Source organism: Ananas comosus, linkage group 3, assembly GCF_001540865.1.
Source record: "Ananas comosus cultivar F153 linkage group 3, ASM154086v1, whole genome shotgun sequence".
Lineage (NCBI taxonomy): Eukaryota > Viridiplantae > Streptophyta > Magnoliopsida > Poales > Bromeliaceae > Ananas > Ananas comosus.
The window spans coordinates 9332954-9347933 of record NC_033623.1 but is presented as its reverse complement, the minus strand read 5'-3'; the positions used below and the strand labels follow the sequence as shown (position 1 = coordinate 9347933).

Genomic DNA, 14980 nt, shown 5'->3' with positions numbered 1-14980 from the left:
CTTCGTCAAAGCCCAGTAATAATTAAAAATAAAGGTTTAAGCATTTGTTTTGGCCATAATTGCCGTTGGAGATAAAATAAATAAAAGCAATTATACCCAGCAAACAAAATGCATTTCTCAACATAAATTTCGCATAAAAATTATGTAGAGCTAGCACTCAGAAATATCTTCAATCTTTTGGGAACTGATTAATCACTACTAGACAAAATTTTCTAGAATAAAGTATCGTACAGAGATGAGGATACAAACTAAAAATGAACCTGGAACTTTGGTCTACTGAAGTAGACAACTCTGTCCCAAGTTTGCCAGTCATCCTATTTTCTGCGCTTATACCTGAGAAAAAGAAATAAGCAGCAGAAATAACGGTGTCAAATTCAAAGCCGAAAGAATGTTACCAGAAAAAGCGACAAACTTACCCTAGAAACACAAAATAGATCGTACTTTACTAATTATTTCTAACTGTATGGTGTGAGCAGACTTGCTCCTGACAAACCATAATTTTCACGGCATAAGACAACATACAAAACTATTCTTTGCTGCATGCAGTTCATCCTCGAAGTAGAAAACTTTTTTTTCCCTATACCCAACAGACTACGTTAAGTTTGACTAGATGCCTTATGTGTATATTACAGCCCAAGTACCATATAACTGTAAAAAAAGAAAAGAAAAAAGAAAACTAGTCGCTGTGATCGGACAACTTAAAAAGGAAAAACCTAGACATTCACATGCCCACCAGGTGGTAGCAGGACTAGCAGTAAACTGTAAAGATGAGCAATCTACATTCAAGTGACGGTTAAACTACAAAGCAAGGAGAATCAATAAGACTAGGCAATAAAATCGGTAATTTGCCATGTTTTGATAAGCTACATTATTGTCATATGTACAATTTTAACAGCAATTAAGGCAAGTTCTAATAGGCAAATAGGCAATAGGGGAACCCCACTGGACAATGTAATACTCAGGTCCCAATAGAAAAGGCATGACAATGAACTGAACTGACAAACAATGAAGATATTGCTATTTTTGAAACACAACTTTCGTAAATAGTATTATGTAGTATACCTCAAGCCTTCTACGACCCATACTAATTTATGTACATTCATTTCAATAGTTGGTCTAGGACAACATTTTAACTGCAAACAATAGAAAAATTTTGCAAAACAGGACAAATAAACCCTTCCTTTGAAACTAAGGCTGCATTTGGTAATGGAACAATGTTTGAAGGAATAAATATTTTTATTTTTGGGATGACCGACTATTCTAGAATACAGAGAAATAAAAAAAAAAAAAATTGTATTTGATTTTATATTTTATTATTTCTCTAGGATAACCAAAATCTTATTTAATAATTTTATTAAGAATAATGAAGAATAATACAAAAAGTAGATTAAATTTTTGCCATGATTGCCCTTGTCTATATCTCTCATATATAGAATATTTAATATAAGTACAATAATGCATATAAAAATAATGTCTTATAAAATATAAAATAATTAAAATATAATATATAATACTTTATAATCATATTATTATATAAAATACCTCAATATTATTATATAACATACTTCAATAATAATATATAAAAATACTTCAACAATAATATATATAAATAATTAAAAACAAAATATTTTAGAACATTATATATATATATTGCCGGATTATTGTAGGATTACCTAGAATAATCCAATTTGACCGGAATAACTATTCTTGTCATTTTTTTAACATTGTTTGGCGGAATAGCAGGGAAACTTTCGTTGTCCCAAGTTTATTCCGAATACAAACAAAGCCCAAAAGACAAATGAAATGAGTGTTCTAAATTGCAGTACTAAACCACTATCACATACATATTTGTTGTCCATTTGTACACTTTATTCCTCTAAGATAATTGCTGTCACTGTACAATTTTTAATTCCTATAAGAAAATGTCTTCACAAGTAAACAGCAAGCAAGCCTCATCACCATGTACATTTCCTACATAATACAATTAGATTGAGCATTCAACAACACAGGAAGAGCAAACCTTTAAAGATATCTAAAGCAAATCCTCCAATAACTATGCACTTTATAGCATTAGCAAAAAAACTCGCACTACTCGGCAAACTAACTTGAAAGTATCTGCATAATTCAAAACAAAGCATATACTTGAAAAACCAAAATATTCAGCACACACTGGAACATGAAACTGCAAAGCACAAAAGGGCATAAAGATGTCTATTAACAGTTTCAAACATACCTCGATTTGCTCTTGAAAGAACTCTTCGATTTTCTTCGTCCAAAATTACTGCTATTTCTCTTAGTGCTACTTGCACGTTTCGTTTGACTCATATCACTCTCGAATAGTTCGAGCATCTCTTCTTGCCTTGTCTGAGCCTTTTGAGAAGGTTTCTTCGGCCTCTTGTTAGAATTTCTCAGCTTCCCAGATTCCTGCACTTTCTTAATGGCTTTCATTGATTTTGCTCGTCTATAAGCCAGATCAACAAGTGATTTCCCCACCTTCGTCCTATTCTCCGCTTTACTTTTCTTCCCACCCTCAGTTTCCTGAAGTCATTTAACATTGAAATCAAAAACCAAATCAGCACATCCTGATGCTGGCCAAGTCATGGCAATGGATTGCAAAAGCACCAGATATGTCACTGGGAACAAGAAGTGAATTCTAAACAGTAAAAGCTAAAGAAAGCTCTACTAGTGATAAGCATTTGACACTTCTTGAAAAACAAATACATAAGACATAAACAACATAGCATTAAAAATATAGCAAAGGGTCTGAACCTGATCATCATCGTCATCTTCTTCCTCGTTCTCCAACATCTCCCGCTGTGCTTCCAATTTTCGACGCTTTTTACGTGGAAGATTTTTCTATTAGACAAAAAGAAAGGCACATAAATCAACCGATTTATATTCTAAAATGATAAAACTACAAAACTATTCGGAGTTAGGGGGAAAAAAAAGAAACACACCTCGCGCTCCCTTCTCCTTTTCTCCTTCTGTCGAAGTTCTTCTGCTTGTTGGGCACTAACAACCTCATTGGGAGCACGTTCATTTTTATCAATGGATTCCTTAATGGAGATGATAATAAACAAATAAATAATCACCAATTAAAAACTTGAACTTACCATAACCAAACTAGCAAGTGAATAATATAAAAAGAAAAGAAATACAGAAAAATTCTTTCCAGCCCCCATGCAATCAAAAAGCCACATCCATCTTGATACCATTTAAGTACATGATATCATTCATAAAAATATGTCAATAAATAGATAGGGATTATATCCACTAAGCCTTCTGCAATAGTCATTGGATCTGTATGCAGCCCTTAATTACTTTGCACAATAGATAATACAAATACTTTTGCTACTCATCACCAAATCTACTAGTAGGGACGTCAATAGTTTTTGCTGGGTCATGTTAATGTAGCATATAGCAGAAGAAAGGAACCCATCTGCTAAAAAACAAGGAAGATTTTGCATTGCCAACTGCTAAAATGTAGTTCACAGATCAAACAGCATAAGAAAAAGTTCATCATATTTCTTTATCCGTAGTCCAGTTTCATGTTTCATGCTGGGAAGATTACCTCCAAGAAATAGCTTTAATTAAGAACACTTTCTCTATCTATGATACTCTCTTCTTTAAAGTTCATTCTCTATTACTAGCATATATTAAGTGATTGATCGAACAACTAAAGAAATGCTTCTAACAAGACATCCTTTGTTGACGCTTCCTGAATTCCTACTAACATAGCAACAGTAAATTGAAGAAAAATATCTTTTGAGAAAAATTAAAACAAACAATATAATCAAGATATATTTCAAAGATAAAGAAACATAAAGAACAGTATATTCTGATATTACTTTACAATGTCGTTACCATATGCATATTAAGCATAATTTCATATATTTGTACAAAATTAATGATCTATTTTTAAATAGACTAGCTATGAAATAAGTTGACAAGTTTGCCATTGTACGAGCTTTTAATTATGAGACTAGAAGATCTCATAATGATACTAATAAATGCAAGTAATAAAGTCCATCAATAATGTGAAATATAAATAAAAGCTAGTAAATATAATGATCAACGAATAGGTGCCATTTCGAAATGCCCATAGAGAAATAGAAACTTAGTTTTGCAACCTTAGCTAGAAGTTTCTTCTCCTTTTCAGTAGTAAACCATGTTTTTTTAGGGCGTGAATAAATTTCTTCCTTGTGAGCAATCATATTTTCAGCCTGTACAAAAAACGTTATGTAAGACAGTAGTACAAATACATCAATTTTGACTGATATAATCTTCAAAAGGAACACAAATAAAACCTTTGTCGCTTCCATTTCAGCTTTTCGCAGAAATCTTTCTTCCCTGTAAAGACAAACATTGGTAAGCTATATGTCAATTGCATTATTTACGATAGAATTTTAGGAATAAAATTAACCTTTCTTCTTGAAGGACTGCAGAAATTTGATCTTCCATTTGTTCTATTAATTTACACCACTCAGCTACAGCTCTTTCTGCAACTATTCGACTCTTCAGTTGGGAACCAGCTTTCTTCGCCTGTTGTAATGAGTAATTTAACATTTTTAGGCACTAAAGGTGACAGAAACCAGTTTATTCAATAATTTATCAAACAAAACAAACAGGGCATGTATGAAGTAGGAAGAGTGAAATAAAAAGAAGTCCAAGCAACAAGAACTCCACTATACAGAGTAAATCCTTCATATAAAGTGATTGGTTATAATAATACTACAGCGTGAAATCACCATAAATCACTTTAGTTTCCAGAAATCACTAACTTTGTAACAACAACCTTGATGTAACTATATAACCATAACAAAGAAGATAGTGACCATAAAATTTCTCAGCCATAATATTCACATAACAATCTATAATATTATCTGGTATCCTCCAAACTTTCAAAGAAAAACAGCAATTCGCCGACAAAGAGTAAAGAGCCTCATAATAGAGTGCTGGAGGTACAACGAAGAAAGCCTTCACCAATTTGTTATTACTTTTTACTCTTTTTTTTTAAAAAAATCACTTTATTGTTTCTTCCATTCAACTTAGACTAATAAAAGTTGACATTGTTCAAAAGTTTATTATATCCTCACAATTGACTTCAAGAGGGATCGATCATCATCAGTAACAAATGTCACAGCATATCCTTCTCTCCCAGCTCGAGCAGTACGACCAACACGATGAAGATAACTGCATTGGTAAACAGAAGTCTCAACAGGATAAGAACCAGAAAATAGCAAGAAAAATTTCTTTGTGCACATCATTATAATTGAAGCATTGAAAATTAAATCATAAGAATGAAAGGAAATATAGAACCAACAGGAAAATTTATAAAGATTTGGCACTTTTGCAATAAGGATACACAGTATTACCAGAAAATAAATTTTAAAATACTCAGAAAAGAAGCAAAGAACAGTTATTGGAACAAACAGAATAGTAAATAGTTGAAACGAACAAAGATTTACTGGAAGAAAGCTTGCTATGCATGCATATATAAGGTGGAAACTTAGGGAGGGTGGGTTGAATTGAATGACAACCCTAGCCCAATCCTACATATATACACTAACTTAAGGAGGCACTTGATAAAACATACCTGTAGCAATTAATTTAACAAATCAACATGACACCAGCATTTTAAAGAAAGTTTTTTAAAAAAATGATTTGTCAACCACCAAATTAAAAAAAATAAAAATAAAAAAATATATTGAGGATGCATACTAACGTTGTGTCATTGCGAGGGCACGCAAAATTGATTACCGTTTGAACACCTACAATATCGAGCCCCTACACAGTAAAACAGGAAAATGCATCAGTAATAGCATAACCACATACAGGTAATATATATATATCTTCAGGAAACATCTAAATGCACAATCAAAAGCATTTATGAAATATTACTAGCATATTACTAAAGAAAATGGAAGTTTAAGGTACGAATGTATGAAATATTCGCATATGACAAAGGATATTAAGTCATGCAGCATCTAACTGATATATCTTCAATTGGCGATTGAAAGAAAATCTACTTACACGAGCAGCAACATCAGTTGCAATAAGGAAGTCAGCTTCTTGCTTTCTGAAAAGTTCCAGAGCCTACAAAGAATGATAAAGTAATATAATATTTCAAAAAGAGGAGCAATTTAAGCTAAAAAAGATTGAAAAATATTATTGGTTAGGATTTTAACTTAAAGCCTTATGTAAGTGATACATCATATAATAATAAAAAAAAAAAAAGAGATTTACAAAAATAGCTATATCATTAGTAAATAATTTGCAACTTTTTGTGTTAAAACTTGCTGTATCAACTAGCAGTTACATTCAGCAAAATCATGTCCTGCACACCGCATTAACAAATGCTCCTAAAAACTATGATATGTAACTGCGAAAAAGTTATAGCCTAAACCTACTTAAAGTTAGACAATGTAAGTACTAATAAATAAACCAACGGTTGTCAAAGAGTCTGCTTAGACAAATAATCTAGCAACAAGGTGATGCTTCATTTTTGACTGAAAGAGTTGAAAGATGATCTTGCTTCAACCATTTTATTTCTCATTAAATGACAGATGCTGAAATCCAACGAAAAATAGTATTAAACTAATAAACATCAAGGGATAAGAAATGAAAACAAGTATCATTATGACGAGCAATTCAATGTTGAGAAGAACTTGGAGAGTTGTTCTTAGATTGCGTCAAGTATAAACTGCAAATAAGAAGATTGATTTTCTCATAGAAGTCCAGCTTAATTCATACACTGTTCTTATTGCATTTCTTTTATAGCCTACTAGCTTATGAATGTATAGCAGCTCAATCGTTAACTATGCTTCCTGTATCATTTGCAAGTAGCTGTTGAATTTTATCCAACACACAGTTCATTCTGCCACTCAATCAGCTCTTCCTCTGACTAATTTTCACCTTCCACCAACTATATTTTCCTCATTAATGTCATCTACCTCTGTGAAGCTCAAGCTTTTAAATTATTCACTTGGTGTGCCCAGTAGAAAATTAATGAGGTTGTTTATCCTAAGGTAAGCAGATACAAGCACACAAGTCTACAATAGTATACTTGCTCCAAGACAATTCAATCAGAAAGCATAACTCGAATTATCGTGGACTAACCATATCAGATCTATCTACAGTTTGGCAAGCACTTACAGAGTCACCAGTAAAGTCAACAGATTTGGCAAACAATTTTGTCACAACTAATCATACACATTACCAATTTATGCAAATATTACCTTCAGATGCATCTAGAAGCAACTAGAAAAATAGAAGAAGTAAAGTTGAGTTGACACATGTTACTGTCCTTTTCACTTAACAAATAAAGCAACAAAAAACAGAAAAAACTTCTCCCAGAGTCATGTATTCAAAAAAAGTTGACCATTGGCCATGTTGATACCAAGTTCCAACAAATTAGCCTATGCAAAAAGCATGGGCAGAAAAAAAGATAACAGACAATTAGATTAAGTATACTCACCTCAAGGCGTTGTGCCTGCGTAAGATTACCATGAAGTTCTGCAGCTTTCATTCCAGCCAGACCAAATATTATTTTTAACCTATGTGCAGATTGCTTTGTTCCACTGCATACAAAATTCTTGCATAATTACAATTTGGTCAAGTAGACAGATTGGCTAGATATAAAAGAGGGGGTATATACAAATAGTAATTTGAAAAACAATGATATCTGAGAAGGTTTGTAGAAATAGCTGAGAATTCCTTGATTTCATGATGATAATGCAATTTGTCGAGTAATATTGAAGAAATGGGCGGACAAGACTTTTTATCTGGGCATTCCTTTAATATTCTTGTTAGGTAGAATAGATTAACAGTATTCTCTATATCTATAGTATATTCCTCACAGATTCAACAAACGAGAAAAAAAAATGAAAAATATTCTAAGAGGTCTGAATATTCTCTTCATGTTTACTGGAATGAAACCTGAAAATGATCACTTTCTGCGTGAAGGTCTTTGAACAGAGAGCAAGAAGAACAGCTTCCTGATTCACTTCACGAAAGCGTCGTATCCTAATTACCCTGAATGAAAATAACAGAAGACAAGAGAGTTAAATAGTGTCATAATAAGCGTTGAAATGAAGATTCGTTGAGAGTAGGGAAGTTAGTCAACAGTCATGGCTTACACAAACAAGGAAGAAAATATAGGATTTTGAGAAATGAAACAAGGAAAAAAGGACAGACTTGTCAGGAGAAGGAAGAGAAAAAAAAAAAAAAAAAAAAAAAAAAAAAGCAGAATCATCTAGTAATATAAGAAAGCTACCAACAAAGAACCGAAAGCTACCAACAAAGAACCGTTTAATGAAATTATATAGTTCTTGGATTATTCTCCAACTCCACATATCATTAAATACAGGCATTAATCAATTCTGTCCTTGGTGATACAAAACTCTTCACGACTTAAAACTACACAAGACCATAAGCTCCATAAGACATGTTCATTTGCAGGTCTGTGATGAAACAGAGTACAGTTTCAAGGTCATTACTAATAACGGAACTCCAATATTTTAAAAGAAATTAAAGAGTAAAACAATTTTAGAAAGAATTTTCCTTTTCATAGAAGCACGAGTTAATACATATGAAATTAATATCAAAACATAAGCTACAAAAAGAAGAAAGAAGCATACTCTTCAGTCAATGTTGCTGGTCGTTTCAAGGAGGGGTCAGCCTCAAGACGTACAGGTTTATTAAGCGAAAGCTTAACAAGCTTACTAACTTCGTCAGTCATAGTAGCAGAGAAAAGCATGGTTTGCCTCCTTTTTGGACATAAGCGAATCTGCATTATAACAGAAGAAGTCTCAGTTACAAGCCAACAAGTCTCCTTTCTGCCCCCCCGCCTCCGCCCCCCCACCCCATTTTCCTGGCGGAATATTCATGTATTGCTATGAGCAGTAAAGAAAAGTGAAAACTACAGATGTAGTCCCTGAAATTTGATTTGAATTTCGAATTATTCGTAGTTTCAGTTCTAATGATTCCATACCCCAAAGTCTGATCTGCCTAACAACTAAGTTATTTCTTCAACAGACCACCTAAACAAGTGCCGCATCAACCCATCATTATATTTTTCTTTATTAAAAAATTGAAATCTAACTAAAGTTAAACTTTAGGTGGATATTGAAATCAAGATCAAACTTGAGGGTGAAAAATGACATTCCAAGGATGAAATAAAAATCAAGGTCAAACTTCAGACCAAATTATTACAATTAAAACTCAAAGAACAAAATTGAAACTCAGACAAAACTTCAGGAGCTAAACTAATAATTAACCTATTATAGTGGAAGATATATCAAGGAAAATGAAAGTTGAGTTAGGATTGTATCACAGAAAAGAGTAACTTTTCAGCTAGTCCTAGAGTTGAGACTCAAGTTTGTCAGCTGTTGTGACTAGATAGAAAGAAATAGGTAAGAAGAACAGTACCAGTTCATGAATTTCGGCACTGAACCCTAATTCCAGTAGACGATCAGCCTCATCAAGTATCAAAATGGCAAGATCTTCCAGCCCAACTGAGAGCGAATTTCGCAAATGATCTATTATTCGCCCTGGAGTAGCTACGACAATATCAGGCATTGATCTCAGTGCTGCCTCCTGCATCTGGAGAAAAAGAAAGCATATCATTGTAATTTTATTTCTTAAAAATGGCCAAAGTATTTGTTATCAACTAATCAATAGCATGTAAGAACTTGTCCACTGTCGTCTATTCAAAGACAATGACAGATCAATAGTATATTAAAACTTGTCTGTCGTCCCCATATTCTAAAACAATCAGTGCAGAGAACGGATTAAGTCACTTGACAAATAACAAAAAGAGGTTTCAGAGCGAAAAAAGCTAAAACATTGGTGTCCAATCTAAAGCTATGCTCCATGGATGAAAAGCACAGGAAAAAAAAAAAGATTTGCAGTTACACACCTTTGTTGAAAGCCCACCAACAATGAGGCAGCATCTGATATCAGTAAATTGAGCAAGTTTTTCAATCATGCTATGAAGCCTGTATTACATAAAGAACAGCAGATAGAATCAATTATGGAGAAGCAAAATAGATGTAAACACGTCACATATGAGGAGTTGCTTCATCAAGCATATGAGAAAAATTTGTCATTCATAACTAAGTTTAGATATTAAGCACAAAAGGAAAAAAAAAAAATAAGAGGAAGAGCTACAAGAAAAACGCAGAGCAGGAGAAAAAGAATAAAAGACAACTTACTGTGCAGCCAACTCCCTTGTGGGAGTAAGAATAAGAACCCTAATTGCAGAAATTCGCTTGGGGCGGAAAAGTAAACGCTCCAACACAGGTAAAGCGAATGCAGCTGTCTAAAATAAAAAAAGCAAAATAGAGCTGAAAAACTATCAAATGGATGGAAACAGACAACTTAGGCATGTAATAATCATTGGTTACCTTTCCAGAACCTGTCACGGCACTACCACATATATCTCGGCCAGTTAATGCTAAAGGGACACAAGCAGCCTATATCATAGAGAAAAAATAAGCAATTAAACTACTAGTCTACTAGTCAATCTGAATTTGGAAAAAGAAAAAAGATAAAGATAAAGGTGGAAAAAAGAGTTCAAATTGTAAATCTTAATTTGCAAACCATGGCTCCAAAAGAGGTAAAAGAGAGTTGCAGACATAGTTTAATTTGTAAGTGGCGAGCATCTAAAAATATAGATGACACTACTCATAACGCAGGCCAATTCTGAGGTATCATTAGGTGGCTGATTAAAGTAGGAGAAAGCACAATTAATAGAGAGTATAGATGGAAGTATGGCATTCAATAAGTGCATTAGGTACCTTAAGTATGTGTTTTAAATCTAACGTGCACCTAACACAAGTGGCCTATTTGCAAGCTTTTATAACAAGTGAAGATTAGAACCGCACACAACTAACTGTATTTGTGATAATTGTGCGAACTTAACGATTTTTTTAGTGCAAAATTTAGAGAAAATTGCTTTACATGCTAGACCTAAAGAAAAATATATCAGTTTAAGCCAAATCATGTTTTATATTAGATAATGGCCAGGATAATAATGCCTTTTCTCAGGTAAAACATTTTTGAGAAAATATTTACTAGAGCTTTTACATAAAAGGTCATGTTGCTGTTGCTCCATTCCTTAGAAACTATAAAGAAAAATAAAATTGTAAGAAGCAGAAAAACCTGAATTGGTGTTGGCTTCTTGTATCCCAGTGCTTCACAAGCTCGAACCAATGGACGAGATAAATTGAGCTCACCAAAAGAATTTGCATAAAATGATGCTCCTTCCGATGGTCCAAAAAAGTTGCGAACCTCCCTACTGTTACTTTTATAAGTCTTCTGGGATTTAATATTTTCCTGGTGATTTAGACAAGATCAGAGGAAAAGGTAAAACTTAATCACTCTGTTCTACCACAAAGAGGAGAAAGGAGCAGGAAAAACAAACAAACAAGCAGAAAAATTTTAAACAATAAACCAAGAACTCATGATAACCAATAATTCAACACCAAAAAGCCAAACCAAAATTCAACAGCAAGACATCACCAAACTGCTTCATATAAAGCTCCCGATTAGCTTTAACACCAAAAAGCACTCAAAAGTCACTGAAACAAGGATTCATTTGGAGCTGCTGAAATGAAGTAAGACAATGTGGAACTAATGTAGTACTGTCATTCTGAAAGAGTTGTAAAATTAACTGTCACATGCACAAATTATAAGACTGCTTTTTCCACGTCCAGTTATTAATAATAAATCTTTTGTGTTCTCACCAAATATTCTACATCTATGAAGAAATTTCGCATGAATTTCCCACATAACTCAGGCTGACAATCTTGTTTTAACACTACATCAAAACATGCAACTATCTCATTGATACAAATATAAACATAATATCCCTCATAAATTTGGCCAACAAGATAATAGATTGCCTTTAATCATTTTGCAAAGGAGACAAGCTACATCCAGGTATTTAAAAAAAGGCACCATTTTGTTTTGTGATTCCTCTGTCTCAATGTCAACAAGATTAGTTCTACACAACAACATCAGATATAAGATATCACCTGATTCATATTAGATACCAAAAACTTTGTCCAAGAACATAACATAATCCAATCTAATCAATTATAAAAACGCTCTAGAAGTTCACTTCTAACCACCAACAACTCACTAAACCCTAATACAGAAGATTTATCAAATAGCACCTTCTTTGCAATCAATTCGCATATCGTCCTCACCACTTGCTCAGATATTGAGATAAAAAAAAGAGGGATTGAGATCGAATAGGGTACCTGCTTCGAGTACTGATCGTCGGAGATGACCTCGTCCTCGTCCCCATTCTCGTCCTCCCCGTCGCCATCCCTGCGGCGGTGGGGAAGGGAGAGGGGGCGCTCCATGCGGGCACGGGCGATCTTCGCGTCGACGGATGTGGTCCTCCGCCGCTCGTGCTCGTCTGCGACAGACTCCGTAAAGGAGGAGAACTCCCATGGCGACTGTTGCGGCCGCTCTGCGACCTCGTCGCCCTCCTCCTCCTCCTCATCCTCCTCATCTTCCTCCTCCTCCTCCTCCTCTACCTCTTCCTCGTTGTCGTCGTGGGCATCGTCAGAGGAGGAGATCCCTGGGTCGGAGAGCTCGGGGGCCATGGGAGAGTAGGAGCGAGGAGAGGCGGAGAGGAAGGAGACGGGGAGGTAGAAAGAGAGGGAGAGGGGGTTGATTAGAGGGTTTTGCAAGGGCTTGCTTTTGAGAAGGGGCGTTGTAGTTATAGGCCTTTATGAGTTGAAAGGCCTATTACATGACATTGTGATTTTAACCGGAGCGTCTTAAATGGGCCGTAAAGCCTAAATTGGCCCAAAAAACACGAGATTTGGACCCGGGTTGGCCCAAAATTAGGATGGTGTAAGATTTTTCTTTTTTCTTTTTTCTGTTATTTTTGTAGAGAGAGAAAGAGAGAGAGAGAGAGAGAGAGAGAGAGAGAGAGAGAGAGAGAGGTGATATAAGATGTTGGCATTTGTACCCAAATCGATACATTAATTAATGGATAACTAAATTTTTTTTTTAAGAATTTTCGATCAAATATAGGCTAAAACAACTCAAATGCTTTTTTTTTTTTTTTGGTGAAATGCTTGATAACTTAAGAATATTTGATTCACTTTAGTTTTATGGAACTGAAATTTTTAAGTCATTTGGTTTTAGATCATTCATTTAAATATATTTTAAATTTGAGTTGCATTTTTTTTAGGGAGAAAAATAGGGGGGGCCGTTTGGTTCTTAGCAAAAGCATGAAAAAAAATTTCTAGGAAAAAGGTTTCTAGGGAAAACTTATTTTCTTTTTTTGTCTGCTTGATCGATTTGAAGGAAAACTAGGTTTTTTTTTAAAAAAAAAAAAAACAGACTTCATGGAAAATTATTGTTTTTCATTTTTCAAATATTTTTCAAAAATGAAAATACTAATTTTTTTACAAAATCTAAACAAAAGTTTTCCAAAAAAAGCTAGTTTTTCTTTTAGAACCAAACTAGTGAAAAATTGAAAAAGAGATTTTTACTGAAAAAAAAAAATTTTTAGAAAACTTTTTTCCATAAATTTCCTATGAATCAAATAGTCCCATAGGAAGCTACCGCTTCATTCATTTAGAAGGTGGTTGGCTCCTCAAAAAGTAGTGAAAAACTATTTTCCGAGAAAAAGAGTCTTTTATTTTTGGTAGAAAATATTTTTTTCTACTTTCTATCAATTTATTATATGGAAAAAAAAAAAAATTTCCACTTATTTGGTTCTTCGGAAAACTTAGCACATGAACACATTCTACAAGAGTACGGTGAAATTACCACCCTTAAAAAATTTAATATAATTCCCATGAACTACTTACAATATATAATAAACAATTAAATAAAAATAAAATTTTTAGTATATTTAGGTAGCGTTTGGATCAGGGATAAGGGGAGGGATAACCCCTTATCCCCTTTATACCCAAACGCAAATTTTTTATCCGAGAGTAGTAGTTTTCGGATATTTGAAATAATCTGATATAACTGTCTCCACCAACACCTTCATTTTCTATATATAACTATTGACTATTTTTCTTATTCCATATTATTTATCCAAACGCTATTTTTCTTATTTCCGGAAACAACCTAATTTTCATCCAAACACTATTTTTCTTATCTCTATGCTTTTACCTATCCCCGTAATAACTAGTTCTTGCTTATACTGACACAACCATCAATATTTGCACCCACGTAGGATTAGCAACACATCTATGCTAAAAAACCAAAAAAAAAAAAAATTATATACGGCACAGGAATATAAAATTTGTTTTTTATTTTGTTCTACAAGAATTTTCACACAGGTGTGAGAAGTAGGGTTGGCAAATGAGCAAGCCAGCTCACGTTCAACTGGCGTTCGACTTGATATTTGGCTCGCTCGAGCTCGACTCGAAATTAAATGAGCCGAGCTTGAACAAAAAAAAAGGCTCGAAATTTATTTCAAGCCGAGTTTGAGTATTACTCGGCTCGTTCGAATTAGGCTCGAAAAGCTCCAAAAGCTCGAATATAATAATTATATATATATTATATATATATATAGATATATTATATAAATATAATAGGCTACTATGCATATCGAAAGTATAGAGGATATGATGCTTTCGATTTTTTGATTCTTTAGATTACCTCTTTAATCATTTTTTGAATATACTATTATTATCTTATAGGAACGACTCAATCTAGGATATATTTAATCAAGGGGGGACCGCATCATCGCCAATCATACAATTCTTAATCAAATGGTCAAAAATTCGAAAGCATCAAATCTTTATTTTTCGATAGCATAGTAGTTCTACACTATATATATATATATTAAAAATATATAAATATAATATATTTTAATTATATATAGGCTGAGTGAATATAATCTGAGTTTAGTTAAAATTGGGCAATGTTGTTGGCCCATAAAAACAAACCCAATAGACAAATAAAAGAGCAAAATTTCACTAAATTTATATATTTTTTC

At 33.5% G+C, this 14980-nt stretch overlaps 1 protein-coding gene across 1 annotated transcript; it reads right to left on the bottom strand.

Annotated features, from left to right (window-relative positions):
• On the bottom strand, positions 1–12700 carry LOC109707683 (DEAD-box ATP-dependent RNA helicase 28). Its single transcript, XM_020229149.1, has 19 exons — positions 12267–12700; positions 11164–11337; positions 10407–10475; positions 10215–10321; positions 9920–9998; positions 9430–9603; positions 8640–8788; positions 7939–8034; positions 7478–7580; positions 6034–6096; positions 5726–5787; positions 5097–5193; positions 4424–4542; positions 4308–4350; positions 4131–4223; positions 2958–3056; positions 2770–2856; positions 2234–2538; positions 1–333 (listed from the first exon to the last, which is right to left on the bottom strand). The coding sequence occupies exons 1-19, from the start codon at positions 12615–12617 to the stop codon at positions 315–317; spliced, it is 2289 nt and encodes a 762-aa protein (XP_020084738.1). The 5' UTR covers positions 12618–12700; the 3' UTR covers positions 1–314.